The sequence below is a fragment of the Etheostoma spectabile genome, chromosome 14 (genome assembly GCF_008692095.1).
Source record: "Etheostoma spectabile isolate EspeVRDwgs_2016 chromosome 14, UIUC_Espe_1.0, whole genome shotgun sequence".
Lineage (NCBI taxonomy): Eukaryota > Metazoa > Chordata > Actinopteri > Perciformes > Percidae > Etheostoma > Etheostoma spectabile.
The window spans coordinates 4,892,826-4,911,742 of NC_045746.1; the positions used below are offsets into that span (position 1 = coordinate 4,892,826).

General features: G+C 39.8%; 2 protein-coding genes and 1 long non-coding RNA gene across 6 annotated transcripts in view; 1 reads left to right on the forward strand and 2 right to left on the reverse strand.

Annotated features, from left to right (window-relative positions):
- Positions 1-1,687, reverse strand: part of dlx5a (distal-less homeobox 5a) — a 1,879-nt gene extending 192 nt beyond the window's left edge. The window contains exons 1-3 of the mRNA XM_032536049.1: positions 1,115-1,687; positions 527-711; positions 1-323 (exon numbers count right to left, since the gene is read on the reverse strand). The exon at positions 1-323 is cut by the window's left edge and continues 192 nt beyond it. Of these exons, the coding sequence (XP_032391940.1) occupies positions 9-323; positions 527-711; positions 1,115-1,472 (858 nt within the window). The 5' untranslated portion in view covers positions 1,473-1,687 and the 3' untranslated portion in view covers positions 1-8. The remainder of the gene's footprint in view (positions 324-526; positions 712-1,114) is intronic.
- A 2,204-nt stretch (positions 1,688-3,891) lies between these two features.
- ago2 (argonaute RISC catalytic component 2) lies at positions 3,892-17,794 on the forward strand. Of its 4 annotated transcripts, none has more exons than XM_032536339.1 (20): positions 3,892-4,165; positions 5,635-5,682; positions 6,741-6,936; positions 7,013-7,133; positions 7,275-7,456; positions 7,914-8,050; positions 8,134-8,268; positions 8,873-8,960; positions 9,084-9,231; positions 9,480-9,599; positions 10,268-10,390; positions 10,907-11,040; positions 11,540-11,724; positions 12,332-12,491; positions 12,625-12,715; positions 13,877-14,071; positions 14,922-15,062; positions 15,495-15,596; positions 15,824-16,023; positions 16,967-17,794. In XM_032536339.1, the coding sequence occupies exons 1-20, from the start codon at positions 4,147-4,149 to the stop codon at positions 17,073-17,075; spliced, it is 2,634 nt and encodes an 877-aa protein (XP_032392230.1). In that variant the 5' UTR covers positions 3,892-4,146; the 3' UTR covers positions 17,076-17,794. The 4 variants fall into 4 exon arrangements, with proteins under 4 accessions (XP_032392230.1, XP_032392232.1, XP_032392231.1 ...); XM_032536341.1 differs by having other exon boundaries at positions 6,756-6,936; XM_032536340.1 differs by having other exon boundaries at positions 3,896-4,165; positions 14,928-15,062.
- LOC116702186 (uncharacterized) overlaps positions 12,041-18,917 on the reverse strand; it is an 11,279-nt gene continuing 4,402 nt past the window's right edge. The window contains exons 2-3 of the long non-coding RNA XR_004335093.1: positions 12,608-12,614; positions 12,041-12,054 (exon numbers count right to left, since the gene is read on the reverse strand). This is a non-coding gene — a long non-coding RNA (uncharacterized LOC116702186). The remainder of the gene's footprint in view (positions 12,055-12,607; positions 12,615-18,917) is intronic.

The window sequence follows — 18,917 nt, forward strand, 5'->3', positions numbered from 1 at the left end:
TTTTTTTTTCAATATAACGTCCCCGCTCCAAGAGCCAACGAGTGCTGTATCGAGTTAGGGGTCTGCAGGTGGCCAGTCATTGAGCTGCCGGCTGAGGTGTACCATGACCCCGAGTTTTCCAAAAAGTTAGAAGCCGTGGTGTTGATGTTCTGTGGCTGCAGGCTGTGCGGCCTGGACGGGCCCTGTGTGTCCCAAACGGCCGGAGACTGTGGGGAGTTGCACACCATGGGGTCGCTGGAGCTGGGGCTGTGCTCCGGTGGAAGCTCGCCGTTTTTCATAATCTTCTTCAGTTTTGATCTCCTGTTCTGGAACCAAATTTTGACCTGAAAAAAAAAAAACACGTAAAAAAACAGGAGCATTAATATCTCAAATGTAACCTCAGAAACAATGGATTCGGAAGAGACACGGCGCGTAAATGCGCACAGAAACAAAGCACACCAAACCGGTTACCATTTTAAACGAAGAGGCATTATAAACCTTTAAAATAATGAAAATGGTTTGAGTAAAAACTGATTTAAAATCCCACCTGTGTTTGTGTGAGTCCCAGCGAGGCAGCCAGCTCGGCTCTCTCCGGCAGCGCCAGATACTGTGTGTTCTGAAACCGCCTCTGCAGGGCGGCCAGCTGGAAGCTGGAGTAGATTGTCCGGGGTTTCCTCACTTTCTTCGGCTTGCCGTTGACCATCCTTACCTCAGGCTCGCTTATCTCTTTTTCTATTGAAATAATCATAACAAGAATAAGCATGTGTGCTTATTACAAAGTGCACTTGTCTTTTTGTATGTGTGTGTCGTCGCCCATATCTCTTAAATTCCAAGTAAATCCAATTTCATAAACCATTTTCTTTGCTGGCAAAAAAAAAACGAAAGCACGTGTATTCTTGTAAGTAATCGCTTATTTAAAATCACATTGAATGACGTGGTTTCAAACAACATAAATGACAATTTAATTCTTTGTTTAGCTTGAGGTTGCAGTTTCGGATTTGTTTGCAAGAAATTAAAATAGTAAATTATAAAACAAGATGACATTTGACAATTCGGTTGTTCAGTAAGTATATGTGATTATACACTAATAATCTGCTCTATATATTACTATAATGGGGTAATATGCAGGCCTTACCTTGTGGACTCGGCTGGGCTTGCACTCTGCTGTAAGTCCCAGCATACTGGTGGTAGGCGGGGGTCGTGTACGAGCTGTAATCAGTGTAGGACTTTGTCGAGTAATTTCCAGCGGATCCATTTACACCCGGGTACTGGTACTGGTAGGCATTGAGAGGCTTCCCGTACGAGGTGGAGCTGGGCGAGCAGTAACCGTGAGGGACTCCACCGGCGGGACTGTAGTAGCCAGAATCCGTGGTGGTGGACTCGGGTAAAGTAGGAGATTCCTGAGACGGATGGTGCATGGTGGAGATTTGAAAGGAGCTCTGGAAATCTGTAGTTTTTACACTCGGAATCCTCCGGTCGAATACTCCAGTCATACTTCGAGAGGGAACGCGTGAGTTTGTTTTATTTGATTCGCAAAAAAAACAAAAAAAAAACACGAGGCAGTCTGACTCCAAAGTGTTGTGAAAACTACACTGGCATTGTTGAAAGGCTCTCGGGCCGTCGGGCTCTGGTGAAGACTGCAGCCAGCCCCGCAGCAAAGACTTGGTTAAATCCGAAATCGCGCTCTTACGCACTGCAGGGAGGATCTGGTTCCATTGGCCAAGGTGCGCGCGCACGCACGCGCGCGCACGCACACACACACACACACACACACACACACACACGATTCACTCAGCCAGTTTTCTTATAGGGGGGAAACCACCCGGGCAATGAGGCTGCATTGTTGTGTTTTTATACTATCAATCAATGGGAGCAATTAAAGTGTTGGCCGTGTCACCAATCGACGTTTTCAGGAGGACGAATTAGAGGGACAAACCCTCATTACCAAAACTATTACGTTTATCCTCGTTATTCTTTATTTATGCATTTTTATTAAATCAGAATCAACATTATTCTATTTTTTTTTTTTTTTAATTCAGCGAAAATAACCCCAAAATGACAGCATAAAATCCAATGATTCAATCATCTCACATTAATAATAAATAACAGGCTTACATACAACAGAATATCTTATTATTGAGCACATTGGTTACTATATTCTGTTTTAATAGTCCCATAGGCTAAATCTGATTATATATTCTAGCCCATTCCTGAAAATATAGACTTACATCTAACAGTGTTAATGTCCAATATATTATTAGCGGATCCAATATTGAATGTGCTAAAATATATTCCATACCTAAAAATCTTTTTTCTTTTTCTTTTCTTTTTTTTTTTTAATCCATGCCATGCCAACTGCTCTTTGATTGGCGTGTATAAAAAAAACAGCTTCCCCAACAGGATAATTAAAGATTCGCCGTATCTTATCTCATCTTAAAAACATGGTACAGAGAATGCCAAATCAACGCTCAGCCCCCCAGACGACACATTTAGTGGTGAACAGCGCCGACCAGTGGGCAAACCGGGGAGCTGCACTCTACACTCAGCCCAGTGGCAAACCCGCGAGAAATAATATTGACAACAACAAAAAATAGATGAGGAACGTTATCACCTTATTAGCCCTAATAAAAACTAAGGACCACACGCAATTATTCAAAATAAAAGCTTAATAAAACCTAAACTAAAATGAACAAACCAAAAGGCTTTATTTGGGGCAACATGTGTGAGGATAGAAATCAGCAATAATAGATACATTGTATTTACCATTACATTGTACCAGTATATTGCCAGTAGCCATCATTGTACATTGTACCCAGTATCATATACAAAGTGCATAGGAAAAGGAAGGAGATTTCACTGTGAAGACCAGGCTTTTTGAAGTGCACTCACTTTACATTTGCAATTAGTCTGATGCTTTCATGTCCAGTCTATAGCCTACGTTTCTACTATTAGCAATTATGGCATAGGCCTGAAAACATAAGGCTTAATTACTTTTTCATTGCTCTTTTATTACTTTCTCTTCACAACTCTTAACTGTGTATGTAACCAGATTTGGGGTGGGTTTCATGTACTTTACCTTAAGACCAGTGCCTTTATACCTGTATACAGGAATAAAGGCACTGGCAATGGCATTGGCTCTGGCACTGGTAGAAACAAAATAAATGTAGGCCTACATCTGGTCTAAATTGTAGGCTTACTGCTTTTCTATTTCTTCAAGCCAAGAAGCAACCTCAACACACTACTTTACCTTTCTGAACCTTCTGCACACATTGCTATGCTTTTCTTGTATCAATAACTGAACTAGTAAACAGTTCCCAGACTTCGGTACCCCGGAAACACTCCCTCCATCGAGGCAACAATTTTTTTCCTGTGGTAATTGCTTGTAGCAAGTTTTTACTAACTCGGTTTGTGGTTCACATTTTTTTAAACGAGGCCAGTGTATTCTGCAGGGTTATGCTTTTTGTTTTGTAATCAGAAAAACTGCCTTTGCTGTTGTTAGATTTAAACTGCGTCTGATGCGTCTGACGTCACTAAAGAGTTCAACTAACAAGATAGTTCCCCTCCGATTCCCATGAAACGTTTTCCTTTACGGCAAATTTGAATCGTTTAACGCGTGTCACTTTTTAAAACTAATAGCATGAATGTGTCATAAATGTCAGTTTATCTAAACTGTAAATCATTTATACAAAAACAGCACCCATTGCACTTGTTATATTTTTCTTTTTAAGTGTCAAGCTTTGATAGATGCCACGAATACTAGCTTTAAAAAAAGAAAGCTATTGCGCGGGTGGAACAAACACCTCTGTGAGATAAAAAATAAAAATAAAAAAAAATACAAGAAGCGTAGAAACATAAAGCTTTAGGCAGCTTGACAGGACCAAAGACGGAAGTAGAAGGGAGGGAAACCTCTTGCCCTGCATGGGTCTTTTCTGTGCTATCTTTTCTCTCGGCTCCCGTTTTGTGTGTTGGGGGGATGGGGCCGTGCCGAGGATGAGAGACTCCAAATATTTACCACTTGGCTAACTAAATATCTTTATTTCCAAACTGAGCTTCCTCTCTCGGTCTTGTATATACAACTTTTCGACCACGCATGAGTTTAAGTGGAATTTGTCCAAAATAAAGTGGAGTATCTGTACGTCCACGACACACGCTTAAAAACTCGACAAAATGTATTCCTCTGCTGGAGGTAAGTGGTGCAGCTAATATTAGCATCGGCTAAGTGATGCAGCTAGCAAGAATTAGCACACTAGTTGCAGCATTTAGCTGCTACATTGCTAAAAAAAACAGTCTCGACGGCTGTCATTTACTTTACTATTATTATTATTTTTATAATAAATCAACGAATGCTTTGATCAAAAACATGTCGTCCCATTTTTAAATGGAGGTATTAGTAGTTGAGGCAAGCTTAGCTAGCGTGCAACAACGAGAAGCTGCTGTTAGCCAAGTTAGCTTCAACGGTGCCTCGTTTTCTGAACTTGTTGTTACTTAGCTAGCTTGTTACTGGCATTTTTCGAAGTGGGATCGATTGGCGTATATTTTCTTGTTAAATCATACAAGTGTAAACACGTTGATCTTTGTTATGACTGTCTCGCAGTTTAACACTAATGACATAGTTAAAGCATTTTTTAGCGGCCGACCATGCTATCTAATCTCATCACCAATCTGAGCTATGGTTAGCTAACAGTGTCCAACTTGAATTTGGTAAATTTAGTTATGTTGCATTGTTTATGTCCTCGGTACAAAAAAAAATTAACATTCCCGACACCATCATATTGCTCTGTCAATGTACCACGGGCTTTGTGACAGTGGACACATAAGGGGATGACGAGAAGTTGGTCTATGAAGTTTGACTGAGGCTAGGTAACATCACAGTTACAGTGTAGCCTTTATGAATGAGGTTTATTGCCAAAGTAATTTTTCATTTGCACAGAATTTGCCTTAGAGTATAACATGTAAATGGTATAAACACTAGAGCAAAAGTACTGCAACAGTTAAGGAAATATATATAGAATGGAAATATTAAGATACAAATTTATCTAAAAGGCACTATAAGAAATAAATTCATTTGACTCATTGATTTCATATTGCTGCTTTCACTATATAAGGGTTTCTCTCTGTTGTTGGGTTTTTATCCCGAGGAATAAACAATCAGTAGTATATTTGTCTTGAATTTATTAATTGTTTTACGGTTTGTTTCTATGCTGCTGGATGGATGTCTTTCTTTTTTGTACTAAAATATAAAATGTTTGCGTGTAGAATCAGGCTATTTCCAGGAGGGATGGGTGGCTTAAGCAGAGTTAGATTGGCAGCTTGTTCGATTCCTTCTGTGTGCATACTGATAAGAGTTTGGAGAAGTCGCCCTTGATTGTGGGCAATGGTGTTGTGGAAGTGATAAGAGAGCAAGACATACTGAAATGAAGCAAGTGTTTGCAATAGAAATGTCGGAGTAAAGATGAATAGCACTATATATGCCTCTTCTTGCCACTTGCAATAAGTAAACTGTTTGTGTTCACTTGTTAATCTGTAAACCTCAATTTCTATCATGTTTTAATTCACTCAAATGTATGTTTTTACAACTCTATTTAAGCACAGTGTGTATCAGATAAAGAGGATTTTTAATCATTCCTTATAACATGTTATATTTATCATATGTAGTCACCGAGATGCAAGAGGGACCCCGTTCCTCTGGATCAACAGGCTCTGGTAAGCTTCTCCCATAGTTGTGCCTTAAACTGGTCCTATCATTGGTGTCCAGTGTAAGTTACAACATCTGGCTTTTTTACATTGTTCAAACATTACAGTATGTAGGCTACTCATCTGAAGTACAACTTAACCTTCTGACTGAATAAAGAAATTCTCCAGGAAATTGGACACGTGATTTGGTGCTATAGGTGATATTTTAAAGAAGAATGTCTTTCTAAATACTCAATTTCCTCTAAATGCACCTTGTTTTTTGCTCTGAATGGCAATGCATATTATACACACTAAAGGTTAGTCAATAATAGTCACCATATGTTACTAGGTTTTATGGGTGTCTGTTTGAATGAACATGGTTGGTGCAAAAAGATAAGGCACTGAGGGCAATTGAGTGTGCCTTGACAGTCTCACTGAAGTTGCAGATACAGAGCTTCTTGATTCTGTGATGAAAGCTTAGTGTATTTTCTCCAGGGTAATACAAAGAATGGATGACACCTCAAAGAATCTAAACAAACTTCACATTTGGAGCTGGGAAGGTCCAAATAATCGCATAGCTCATTGATGCCGGCCAATTCACAAGCTCAATAGTCACTGTCTGGGGACTGAGCCGACGACCTCCCGGTCACACGCTTGCTTCTCTAACCTTTAGGCCACCACTGACCGCTTGTTGACATGGCTGAACAGGTTGTGTAGAGTTGGTTGAGAGATGTCACACACACAACATCTCTTAGATTTCTTTGCTAAAGGTAACCATTAAAAAGAAGACCTTTTACGTCTCTAATTTGGCATTGTATGAATTAGAAGATTCCTCAGTCATTCCTTTGGTAATGTGTGAACACAAACAATGTTTAACTGGAGAAAAACAAACTTATTTTTCATTATGACCAGTTGAAAAACGCACAATACTATATACATCTGTGACACTGTAGTTATTTGTATATATGTATGTATGTGTGTATGTATGTGTTTTGGGTGAAAACAAACTAATTGGGCCTTGATGGGGAAATGTTTGATGTATGTATAATGTGATCCTAATAATGCAATCTGCATCTTTCCTACTTTTGACCCCCCTGTTGTAGACCCGCCATCCTCCCCAGTGCCAGAATATGTGTTTAAGCCACCATCACGGCCAGACTTTGGCACCATGGGCAGGACAATCAAGCTCCAGGCCAACTTCTTTGAGATGGAAATCCCCAAACTGGAGGTCTACCATTATGACATCGACATCAAGCCTGAGAAATGCCCCAGGAGGGTCAACCGGTATGTGTATATATATTTCATCCGCAGCCTTTAGCATGTGGTAGATCAGTTGTAATGTAATTTATTTGATTCTCAGTGAAATTGTGGAGCACATGGTCCAGCACTTTAAAACACAAATCTTTGGTGACCGAAAGCCAGTATATGACGGGAGGAAGAATCTCTACACTGCCATGCCCTTGCCCATAGGCAGAGACAAAGTATGTATTATTCAGGACAACTTGCAACATAAAAATCTCCACTTTTGAAGAAATTGCCTAAACATTTGTTAAAAAAATGTTAGTCTTAAAATATCACAGCAGTGCCTCTGGTCTTTCATTTCTTGCCCATCTACTACACAGGTGGAGCTTGAGGTAACCATTCCTGGTGAAGGCAAGGACCGCAGCTTCAAAGTTTCCATCAAGTGGATGTCCTGCGTTAGCTTGCAAGCGTTACATGAGGCACTATCAGGGCGGCTACCCAGCGTCCCCTTTGAGACTGTCCAAGCCTTGGATGTGGTCATGAGACATTTGCCCTCTATGAGGTGGGTTTTTATTATTGAACAATGATTCATTTATGGATAATTAATTATCCCATATTTGTTGTGGCCTGTTATAGTCAAATGACCACGGTGGGGGTTTTTAGCACAATATTGTTAATAACAAATTAGATGTACTTTACTTTTTATCGGACTATCCTTCTAAAGCTTTCAATATGCTGAGAGGTGCAGACCTGCAGAATCACAAGCTACGCAACTCCATTGATATATGTGAAAATCTGGTCGCACAAAATGAGTAATTACCCAATTGTATTCAAAGAAACAGAAACTAAATTAATGTACATCTGTGATGAAGGCATTCTAACTGAAAGGTAGAGAGTAAAGACTTCTGTTTTACTGTTTTTTTTTATTAAGGGTTCGTTATTTGAACCAGTTCGTTGAATAACTTGTGTTTTTTAGAACATGTTAATCAGGTTTTACGACTGACTGTCCTCTGTTACAGGTATACCCCGGTGGGCCGCTCTTTCTTCACTCCCTCAGAGGGATGTTCGAACCCCCTCGGTGGTGGCAGAGAGGTGTGGTTTGGCTTTCACCAGTCTGTCAGGCCTTCCCTTTGGAAAATGATGCTCAACATTGACGGTAACTTTCCTGCTGATTGCAAACAAGTTGTGTGAAGTAAAGTTGTTTCATGAATCTTACCTGTGTGCTTGTTTTGTTCGCAGTTTCCGCCACTGCATTCTACAAAGCCCAGCCTGTAATTGAGTTCATGTGTGAGGTCTTAGACTTCAAAAGCATTGAAGAACAACAGAAGCCCTTAACAGACTCTCAACGAGTGAAATTTACAAAGGAAATCAAAGGTAAGTTAAGCTCAGGAGCTGAACTCATTCGATTTTGGAAGTCAAAGCTCACAAAAAGCGTTTTTTGTCATAACTGGAGAATTTCTACGCCAATTATGACATTTCACTTAAATGTCTAATAGAATACAATGATGAAGGGATAACATTTAATATCTGAAAGGTCAACATCCTATTTGTTCTGCAAAAACCCTTTTTGGCATAATTCAACGCCATAGCTCAAGAACAGAAGATTGTGACCATATTTCACGTTTGGTCAGATTCTGAATTGGTGACACTAATCTTGGATGCCCACCTTGAAACTGTGGTGCTTGTATAGATCTTCTGGTCTGTTGGGTTGAAGGTGTGTGAATCATACATGTTTTGGCAAAAATACACTTATTACCTTTTTTTATTAAGTTGTTTCGAAGTCTACACTACATAATATATGAACCTGGACAGAAATAGGTTTAAACTGCAACTTCACTGGTTGGCGTAAGCATAGTTCTTTTCCAGGGAGGAGTTGTGACCTTTGTCTTTTGTCACAGGCCATTCAAAATTAGCATTTATTTTAGTTTTTGGTTATTTTTCTAATTGTGTTATTCTTCATTGGGATTTGTCCTTCGAGGCCTGAAGGTGGAGATCACTCACTGTGGGCAGATGAAGAGGAAGTACAGAGTGTGCAACGTGACCAGAAGACCAGCCAGCCACCAAACGTAGGAAAGCTCTTCGATACTATCGTGTTGTCAATGATAGTTTTGTCGGATTATATGAAAAAAAAAAACTGAAATTGCTGTATTTCTCTTCCTCTCAATTTTCTGCTGTATGCTTACCCTTAGGTTCCCCTTGCAGCAGGAGAATGGCCAAACTATTGAATGCACAGTAGCACAGTACTTCAAAGACAAGTACAAGCTCATTCTGAGATACCCTCACCTCCCGTGTCTACAGGTGGGACAGGAGCAGAAGCACACCTACCTACCTCTAGAGGTAAGCATCAATAACCTCCTGTAATTCAAAAATGTCTGTAGAGGAACACTTCCAGGACTTAAATTGTTTGTTTGAGGTGGTCTTTGGATGGAACAATCAGTCATCTTAAACCTTTAAAAACAACTCTGACACGTTTCGGCACACAAGCCTTCGTCAGGGAATCAACCTCCTGTACTTGTTTTTCGAAAAAGTACCCGATTTAATATTGATTTTCCCTCTAAACCTGTTTTGTGTGTCTGTGTCTACAGGTGTGTAACATAGTGGCAGGACAGCGCTGCATCAAAAAGCTGACAGACAATCAGACCTCCACTATGATTCGTGCCACAGCACGATCAGCTCCAGACCGCCAGGACGAGATTAGTAAATTGGTAAGTTGTTGTGAGATAAAGGTTGATTGAATGCACTGTATTGCTACTGTCACAAACAAAATTGATCCAATATTCAGTCAGACTCAGGAGTTAAGAAATTTAGGAAAGGAAAGGAACAGAAATGGTTAAAAAAATGTATCAAGATTCGGTCGTCCTGTTTGCTTGACTGATTTTCAAAAATAGGCTTTAGTTGACTGTTTAGGTGAGATAAGAAAAAGTTTCTGCCCATTGCCAAGTTTTTCATTTTGATGCCAAGCACAGGCGTGGTAGTGTTTGCTGATTGGCTACCGGAGTAGAAGGTTCATGACCTTGGTCATACTTGGCTGGTACAATAGTGAGCTACTATAGATTTCACACCAACACTGCCACAGCAACACATTGAGAATCCTGCTTAGAAAGTTAGGCTTTATATTTTTGTGATTTAGTTTTTATTTCCATTTTTTTTTTGTAATTCAAAAACCATAAACATTTGCAAACATTAGGATTAGGGATAATTATTGATGTTTTATATATGAATGATTGTAGTGACAAACTATAAACATTTTGTATAAAAAGCCTGTCATATAACATGAGTACAGTTGAAGGAAAATCTTAACTGAAATCTTAACTTGATTAAGTTTTTGCAGGAATTCAGATGACATTCAATCAGCTGCTGTTTTTTTATATAGATGAGAAGTGCCAATTTCAACACTGACCCTTATGTTCGTGAATTTGGAGTGATGGTGAGGGATGAGATGACAGAAGTGAATGGCCGCGTCCTTCAAGCACCTTCCATTCTGTATGGAGGCAGGGTATGTTGATCACTAGTTTGGTTGTGTGATTGTGTTGATAGTGGCCTGTACTGTTTTTTGTTTTTGTTTTTTTGTTTTTTTTGCATGTAGCTACAACTCAAATTAATTTATCTGTAATATGTTTTGTTGGAATAACTTCATATTGTGTACAGTGACGAACACTTATAAGTAGAGCTGGGCAATATATTGATATCGGGATATGAGACTAGATATTGTCTTAGATTTTAGACATCACAATATTGTTAAAGGCTGCATTACAGTAAAGTGATGTCATTTTCTGAACTTACCAGACTGTTCTAGCATTTGTATTATTACCTTTTACCATTATATCCACATTACTGTTGATTATTTATCAAAAATGTCATTGTGTAATTATTTTATGAAAGGACCAATAGTACAGACTACAATATCGCTGTGGTATTGATATCGACGTATTGGGTCAAAAATATTGTGATATTTGAGTTTCTACATATCGCCCAGCCCTACTCATAAAGCTGCTGTCATTACAAATTGCAGAACAAAGCAATAGCCACACCAATCCAGGGAGTATGGGACATGAGGAACAAACAGTTCCACACTGGCATTGAGATCAAAGTGTGGGCCATCGCCTGCTTTGCACCACAGAGGCAGTGCACTGAACTCCTGCTTAAGTAAGTGAGATACATAAAGTGCATGTATTTTATGTCGTCAGGTACATGTGCTTCTTGAGCGGACTTAAACATCCCATTGTTTCTGGGCTTTGTCTATTTGAGATACATTGTGGTTTCATTTCATTTTCATTTATTTGTCAATTTGACAGGGACAGTGCATATTAATCAACCGCAAAGCTTCTGTAACTGAGCCTGAGTTAGCTCAACAGGCTAATTTTTATCATAGTAAACATAATGTCCTTAATTTTCCACATATAGTATTGTAAGTCAATAAACATAATGCCTTTATTTTTCCACATGCAGTATTGTTAAGCTTAAAGAAGCATTTAAGTAGTAGGATTAATTGATTTTTGAGTACTCAAGTCAAGATACACAAGGTAGCTCAGTGGGCTCACAACTAGATTTGGACTTGTTCTTTAACTTTCCATTACTTACTCTTGCAACCTAAACCGCTTAATCAAACTGAACTGTAAATAAACAACTTCCTACTCTGTCTCAGAGCATTCACAGATCAGCTGAGGAAGATCTCTAGGGATGCAGGCATGCCCATCCAGGGTCAGCCTTGCTTCTGTAAGTACGCCCAGGGAGCGGACAGCGTGGAGCCCATGTTCAGGCACCTCAAGTACACCTACCAGGGCCTCCAGTTGGTGGTTGTCATCCTACCGGGGAAGACGCCCGTCTACGGTGAGGGATCCACTCATGCAGTCTGTTATGTTATTTGGTACTGCATGATTTATATTCCTGCAACAGAGATAAGATACATCCCAGACTTTTTGTCAAGTGAAATCCTGACAGACTTCTTTCAAACTGCAAAAAACTTGCTGATTCCACAGGTTAAAGTTTTCTATTGCTTATGTCTGCTAATGATTATTTTGCTTGAGTTATAGATCACTGTCCTTCACAAGTATTTATCTATTTGTAGAGATCAGATTGGCTTTTAGAAAGACGATTGACTTTAATAATGATATTGCTATGACAGCATGCAATTAAGGTTGGATAGTTTTAGTTGTCATGCTAACTGACATCACAAACTCCTGATGTTTATACTAAAGGTTTTGCAGCAAGCATTGCTTAAAACAAAACACTTATCCAAATCGGTGTGGATTTGTGTGATTAAAGAGTGTTATATTTGAAGTTATAGTTGGTCTCAAACCGAGCAAGTTGTACTGCTTCTATTTCTGGGAAATAACTACAAGGAAATCCAATCCAAATAAAGCTACATTCTTCCTACGGGCTCTTCTATCTGCTTTGTTTAATTGATATCTATTAATGGTCTTGATGTGTGTTGCAGCTGAGGTAAAACGTGTTGGGGACACGGTACTTGGCATGGCCACACAGTGTGTGCAGGTGAAGAATGTTCAAAAGACAACACCTCAGACCCTCTCTAACCTCTGTCTGAAGATCAACGTCAAGCTGGGCGGTGTCAATAACATCCTCCTCCCACAGGGCAGGTTAGTGAAGATACTAATGATGAAATCCTAGTATACATTTGTAATGTGACACCTATCAACTTTTATCCTCATTTTGAAAATAAAATTTTTGTGCTAAATTTCAATTGTGTCTACACTCTCGGTCTGGTTCCAGGCCATTAGTTTTCCAGCAGCCAGTGATCTTCCTTGGTGCAGATGTGACTCATCCGCCTGCAGGAGATGGAAAAAAGCCTTCCATTGCTGCTGTAAGTAACAACACAACATGCCCATCTACCCTGTACAAAATAGTTAAAGTTGTTGGCCGTAAGATTTAAGTTAGGTTGGTTCTAGCGGCAGCTTTGTTGTTAAGATGTATTTGCGGACAGGTGTTGACTGTGTGTCGTCGGTAGATTGACAGCTCTAACTATCGCTGTACCTTCACATGCCCCAGTTCACACTGATAACAGTTAAGTTATCAGTGCTCGCTAAGAGCCACTAGGTCTATCAATATACAGGCCGTGGGGGGGGACACGCACAGCCGTGGTGATGATAGAGCTGGGGAGGCAGTTAACGGCACTGCCAAGCTTCACCTGGGCAGACAGAGAGAGACCAACTGCTGCTGACTGACATAAAAAGTGTCACTGTCTGTGCACTGAATTTTAATTTAGGGCAGGAAAGTCGCCTCAGACACTCAGATTGTATTACCTGAAAAAGCAGCAAATACAAGCACTTTCATCAGTGGGTCATATGCTCAATCACCATTGTTTTAACTCACTTTTTGATAGATAGGTACTTTTTAAACGATTAACTACATGAAAATCTTACGGACAAAAAACGGGACGTAACACAAGTGCCATCTCTGCAAGCTCTTAAAATCCCCCTCCATACACATTTTAAAGTATGTTTAAAAAAACAAAAAAAACAATACTCTGTTATGATTAATACTTTAACGTGGTTCCCACCTAAAAAGTAAGAAAAAACTGAAAAGGGGCTGGAAGTCCATATCCTCTTTCTGCATCATTGAGAAATTCTGGATCTGACCTTGCCACGGCTGTATCACGGTTCCCGCTGACCCAGCCCGTTTGAAAAGCTACATGAGTGGGCAGTCTGCGCTGGTGGACAGCTGTTTTTACAAAGCCTGGGTAGCCTAGTTGAGTAGTACTTGTTTTTAGTTTGGCCATTATTTATGAGCCAGTGAAAAGAAAAATTGGTAATTTCTGCACTCTGTATGTGCAGTTGAATGACAATAAAAGCTAGCTGTCTATCTAATCAAATCACATTTTTGGGTGGAGGGAGACTTTAAATTTCTTTCAAGTACGTAATTGTTTTGGTGTTATGGCGGAACCAGTTATTTTGTGGCTGAGCTGCATCAGAAAACCCCATAAATCGTTCCTTTCATTTGATACTAAATTATATTTCCTTTTCAGGTCGTTGGTAGTATGGATGCTCATCCCAGCAGATACTGTGCCACAGTGCGGGTGCAGCAGCACCGTCAGGACATCATCCAGGACTTGGCCACCATGGTGAGGGAGCTGCTTATCCAATTCTACAAGTCCACCCGCTTCAAGCCCACCAGAATCATCTACTACCGCGATGGCATCTCTGAGGGCCAATTCAACCAGGTGATACACATATCAGGGATGATGCAGAATAAATTATTAATATAAGAAAAATATTGACAAGTATGTTTCTGCTCTAATAAGGATGCACAGATTCAAATGTTTCAGTCTTGATACCCATACCTGGGCTTTAGGTACAGTATCAGCTGATACAGATTACTAATCCGATGCCAGTTTTTAATTAAAGGAGAATTCTGGTCGATTCCAACACGTAGCTCTATTTGTAAATTTGGAGTCCTGTCAGTAGCGAGAAAAACGAAAACAGTCGGTGCAGCCTACACCGTGTTATCCTCCTGCTAGAGTTATCACCCAACAGGCTTAAACAGGGCTAGTTTTAACTTGTCTCCTGCTAGTTGTGCTACAGCACTTACTTTAAGCCTGTTGGGTGCTAACTCTAGCAGGAGGATAACACTGTGTAGGCAGCACTGATTGGTTTAGTTTTTCTGTCTACTGACAGCACTCCAAATTTACAAACAACAGAGCAACTGTTGGAGTCGACCGGAATTCTCCTTTTAATAAGCTGTATGCCTCACAGTGTGGATGGGACTAGAATCATTCTTTTATGTGTAAAGCAATATCATTATGAGGTGCACCTGAATGCATCTTGAGTTTACTAGTGGGGCACCTGAACATGCCATAAGTTTACAAGTGGCGCCTGAACGCACCATGCAGTCCCCTCCACATGCTTTACCGTTCATTGTTTGTTTGTTTAGACAGTGGCCATGTTAGCTGCATGCTACCAGCCTGTAATAAATACATGAATAGATGAATGAATAGATGAATACATCGGCCCCATTGCAAACTAAACCTAACCAGCTAACTTTTTACATCTTCATTTTTAATATCTTTTGAGATGCAGGTCCTTCAGCATGAACTGCTGGCGATCCGCGAGGCCTGCATAAAACTAGAGAAGGACTACCAGCCTGGTATCACTTTTGTGGTCGTGCAGAAGAGACACCACACAAGACTGTTCTGTATGGACAGAAACGAGAGGGTCAGTATTGTTATTGGCAGTAGTGGGAGTTGTGTTAGTTTTCTAGCAAACCTAACTAAAAAGATAAAGGAGCACACACACATTTCTTAAACCATTGTTTTGGTACTTAGTTGCAGTTACCTTGTAAACGTGAACCAGCATTGGAAAAAGATCTTCATCCAATGTTCTTACATTGGGTAAACTAGGTAATTCTAAGTAATTTGGTGACACTAGCGCACACACCAGCATTCAAACCTGCACTTGTAAATGGAATTCACATATCTGAAAATTGACTTTTCAATAATAATAATAATAATAAAAATGTTGTGTATAGGTCAAAATCTTATGTGGTTTATGTTTGCTTCCCACAAAATTAAGTTTGTTGTCCAAACCTTTAAGACAACCATCTAACTCACTAATGCATTTTTTGATTTTTTTTTGATTTTTTTACAGGTTGGGAAGAGTGGCAACATTCCGGCAGGCACCACAGTGGACACCAAAATCACTCACCCATCAGAATTTGACTTCTACCTTTGCAGTCACGCTGGCATTCAGGTAAGTTCTGAATCAGGAATTGAAGTAAAAAGAGAAACTCTGCCTGTGAATATTTTTTGGAAAGGAATGAAAGTTTAAGGTCAGATTTAATGGATTTTGAATGTACATGGAAAACGAATGGATCATTGGCCAAATTAGCCAATTGCATAGGACTGTTGATAGTGTAGGCAGTGTTTTCCCTCGTGGACAGAAAAGCAACACCTGTTGTCCATGATCACGCCTTGCAGGGTACCAGCAGGCCGTCTCATTACCACGTGCTCTGGGACGACAACCACTTCTCTTCAGATGAACTGCAAGTCCTAACGTACCAGCTATGCCACACCTATGTACGCTGCACCCGATCAGTTTCCATCCCAGCACCAGCTTACTATGCCCATTTGGTGGCATTCCGAGCTCGCTATCATTTGGTGGACAAAGAGCACGACAGGTAAGTTCCAAATCACATACTTTTTTTCTTTTCACTTTTTGTACAAACTGTAGCTGCCCTTGAAGTATGTACTGTTGCATGCAGTATTCATACAATTCAGACATACTAATTATTGACCCTTTTGCTCAAATATGCTGCGCAAAGAATTGTGGGTCAGAATAGGCAGAAAAGCATGCTGGCCTGCGTACTATAAAATCTGACACGATGCAATAGGACATACTGGAATTTTTGGCACACTGCATTTGACCCACTATGTATTGGGGCATACTCAATCTTTTTTTTGGCATACTGAATGGTTGTTTGGGTATTGGAATGCAGTGTTTGCCACCTTTTGTATTCTGGTAAACCGAAACTAATGAAACTTTAACGTAAACCCTTAAAGGTCCAGTGTGTAACGTGTTTAGTGGTTCATTATCAAAGTCGATGTTGCCCATTTACAAACTTGTCCCACCACCATCAATTCCAAGTATTCCTATTGGCTTGATATTTTTCATTTCCATTTGCCTGAACTGGGGTAGACTCCGTATTCATGCGCCATCTTGAAATACGTTAGCCGGTAAGAGACCTATAGGATAAACTGCTCTGACTTTCGCTTTTTTGCTGTCACAATATAACTAATTGACTAATGCTGCTAATGCGTATTGTCGCGCCCCAGCAAGTTTGAAGAAGGAAACATGGAGGACCACAAAATCCAAATTTCAGGAACAGGAGTCTTCTTCTTTGCCCCGGAAAAGAAAAAGTATATTGAAAAGACCAAAAGGCCGGCTTTTTGAAGCGTGACGGCTACTGTAGCTGTAATACGTACTTTGAACTGCGTGGTGCGAGAGAGTTGATTGCGATGTATGATCTCAACGCTAGATGATAGAAATACCTACACATTGGATCTTTAAACAGTTTTCACACTTGTGTAATTAAAACCTTTTTTTAAATTTTACCGTTTCAGTGCCGAGGGCAGTCATACATCAGGCCAGAGTAATGGGCGTGACCAACAGGCCTTGGCCAAAGCTGTTCAGATCCACCAGGACACCCTGCGCACCATGTACTTTGCCTGAGAGCACACAACCCCAGGTTGCCACGGGTGAGGGACCCCTCTGACGGAACACACTACCCCTCGCTGTCTTACTGTCAGCTGTGGATAGCATCACAGTGGTTTTACATAGTGATCTCCTTACCTAACATACCTGTCCAGTTACCCATATGTCTACAATTGTACTTCAGCCCCTGACCCACCCAAATCAAGCCAGCTATTAGACTGTAAGCAGAAAAGGCATCCCTCTTTCTTGGGGTTTGAGCTGGAAGAGGTTTTATTTACATCTCGTGCATTAGTGTGTGTTTGTATTTGTTGTAGGGAAATATGTTTCAAAGTATGAAAGGAAAAGGAAAGGTTTGTACAATGATAGAAGAAATCTAAAATTTCTAAACTAGTGGGCAGTATCATACATTGGGGTGATTTATAATTTAGAAGAAGCCGTTTACCCTCCTGTTTTTTATTGTATGTTAGGGTCTTGGTGCTTGAAGGGAGAAGGATCAAATTAATCAAAATGTAAGGGGGCCTGTTCACTGTTTATATGCCTAAAGATTTGCTCTTCTGACAAACATTATTTATCAGCCAATCAAAGCAAAGTGCACTGACCAAACTGGGTACTTCAATCAGGACAAAAGTACCTAATATTTTGAGGGTAGTGTGATTCGCATAGGGCACTATGGGATGAAAAGTGCCATTTGAGACCACCTTTCTGTTGTCATTTCTGTGTAAAACTATGAATTATTAGGCCCACATTTGTTGGGTGTTCAGTATTTGTCCTTGATTGACACTGATGTCCATTTTATGCCAAATCTGGTGACAAATTACCAAAGGATTCTTTGCATCAGATTTGTTATCAACCCTTGAACCAACACTTAGTTTATTCTGGATGAGGGCTTTTCGTGTTCGAGAGAGATTGAAACAACAGCAGCTGTATCCTTCTTTGCCTCTCGTGTTAGCCTGAACTGAAATTGTTTCACCAGTTACCCTATTCCCATGCTAAGACATGGTGTATTGGGACCGGTTCCCAACACCTTTCTAATGTAGTCTGAGCCGTGTTGAGAAAACATCAACATAGAGTGGAACTTTACTCTTTTTTTTTTTTTCTTTTTTTTTTTGTCCCTTCGGTTTTTATAGTCTAATTTAATTTGAATCAGTTTTGTTATGAATATGCATGTAGCTGACTCATGTTTAGACACTTAGGCATTTGTGATAATTGTTTAATTCTTCCTTTTTAATATTAACTCTACTTTTATGTTTTAATGTAAGCAGCAGGATAGTGTTTTCTGCGGTGTCTTTGTCATAGCGGGATATTTGTGTGGCGTCCCGATATCCAGCCATTCGGTACAGTGGAGTGAAATCTGCAACATTTTAGAGTTTGACTGATTGAAATTCCCTAAAAAAAACAAACATTAGATATAGTGTTTGCTCTATGAATTGGGGGCAGTCGTTGCACAAACGCTTGAGTTTTATGCAAATTACTTTTTGTGAGTCTTTATACTATATAATAATGTTGGTAATAAGGTATATTTTGAATAAGCTTTCAGTGGAGGCTGCTGAAAATATTAGCAATTTTTTTAATGACCGGCCCACATGTAGTCTAAATTAACACTGTCTATTTGTATACAGATTTTAAATGCAATTATTCTCTTGCCTTGTAAGACTTACAGTCTTACTTCAAATAATTCTAGACATTTCCTAACGTCCCACCTAAGTTGTACTACTAAGTTAAGCTGGCGAATGTTCTTATTCTTGATTGGAGGCGAGTAGTCTATATTTTCTAACTATGCATCATTTTTAACCAAGAGATTTAGTAGTGGGACATCTCACATAAATTTGGTCATTTATAGAGGTAGATAATCAGGGCTTT

Coding starts and splice junctions, on each gene's coding strand:
- ago2 (XM_032536339.1), top strand. Junction 8,269..8,872: donor ATTTACAAAGGAAATCAAAG/GTAAGTTAAGCT, acceptor TTGTCCTTCGAG/GCCTGAAGGTGGAGATCACT. Junction 8,961..9,083: donor AGACCAGCCAGCCACCAAAC/GTAGGAAAGCTC, acceptor GCTTACCCTTAG/GTTCCCCTTGCAGCAGGAGA.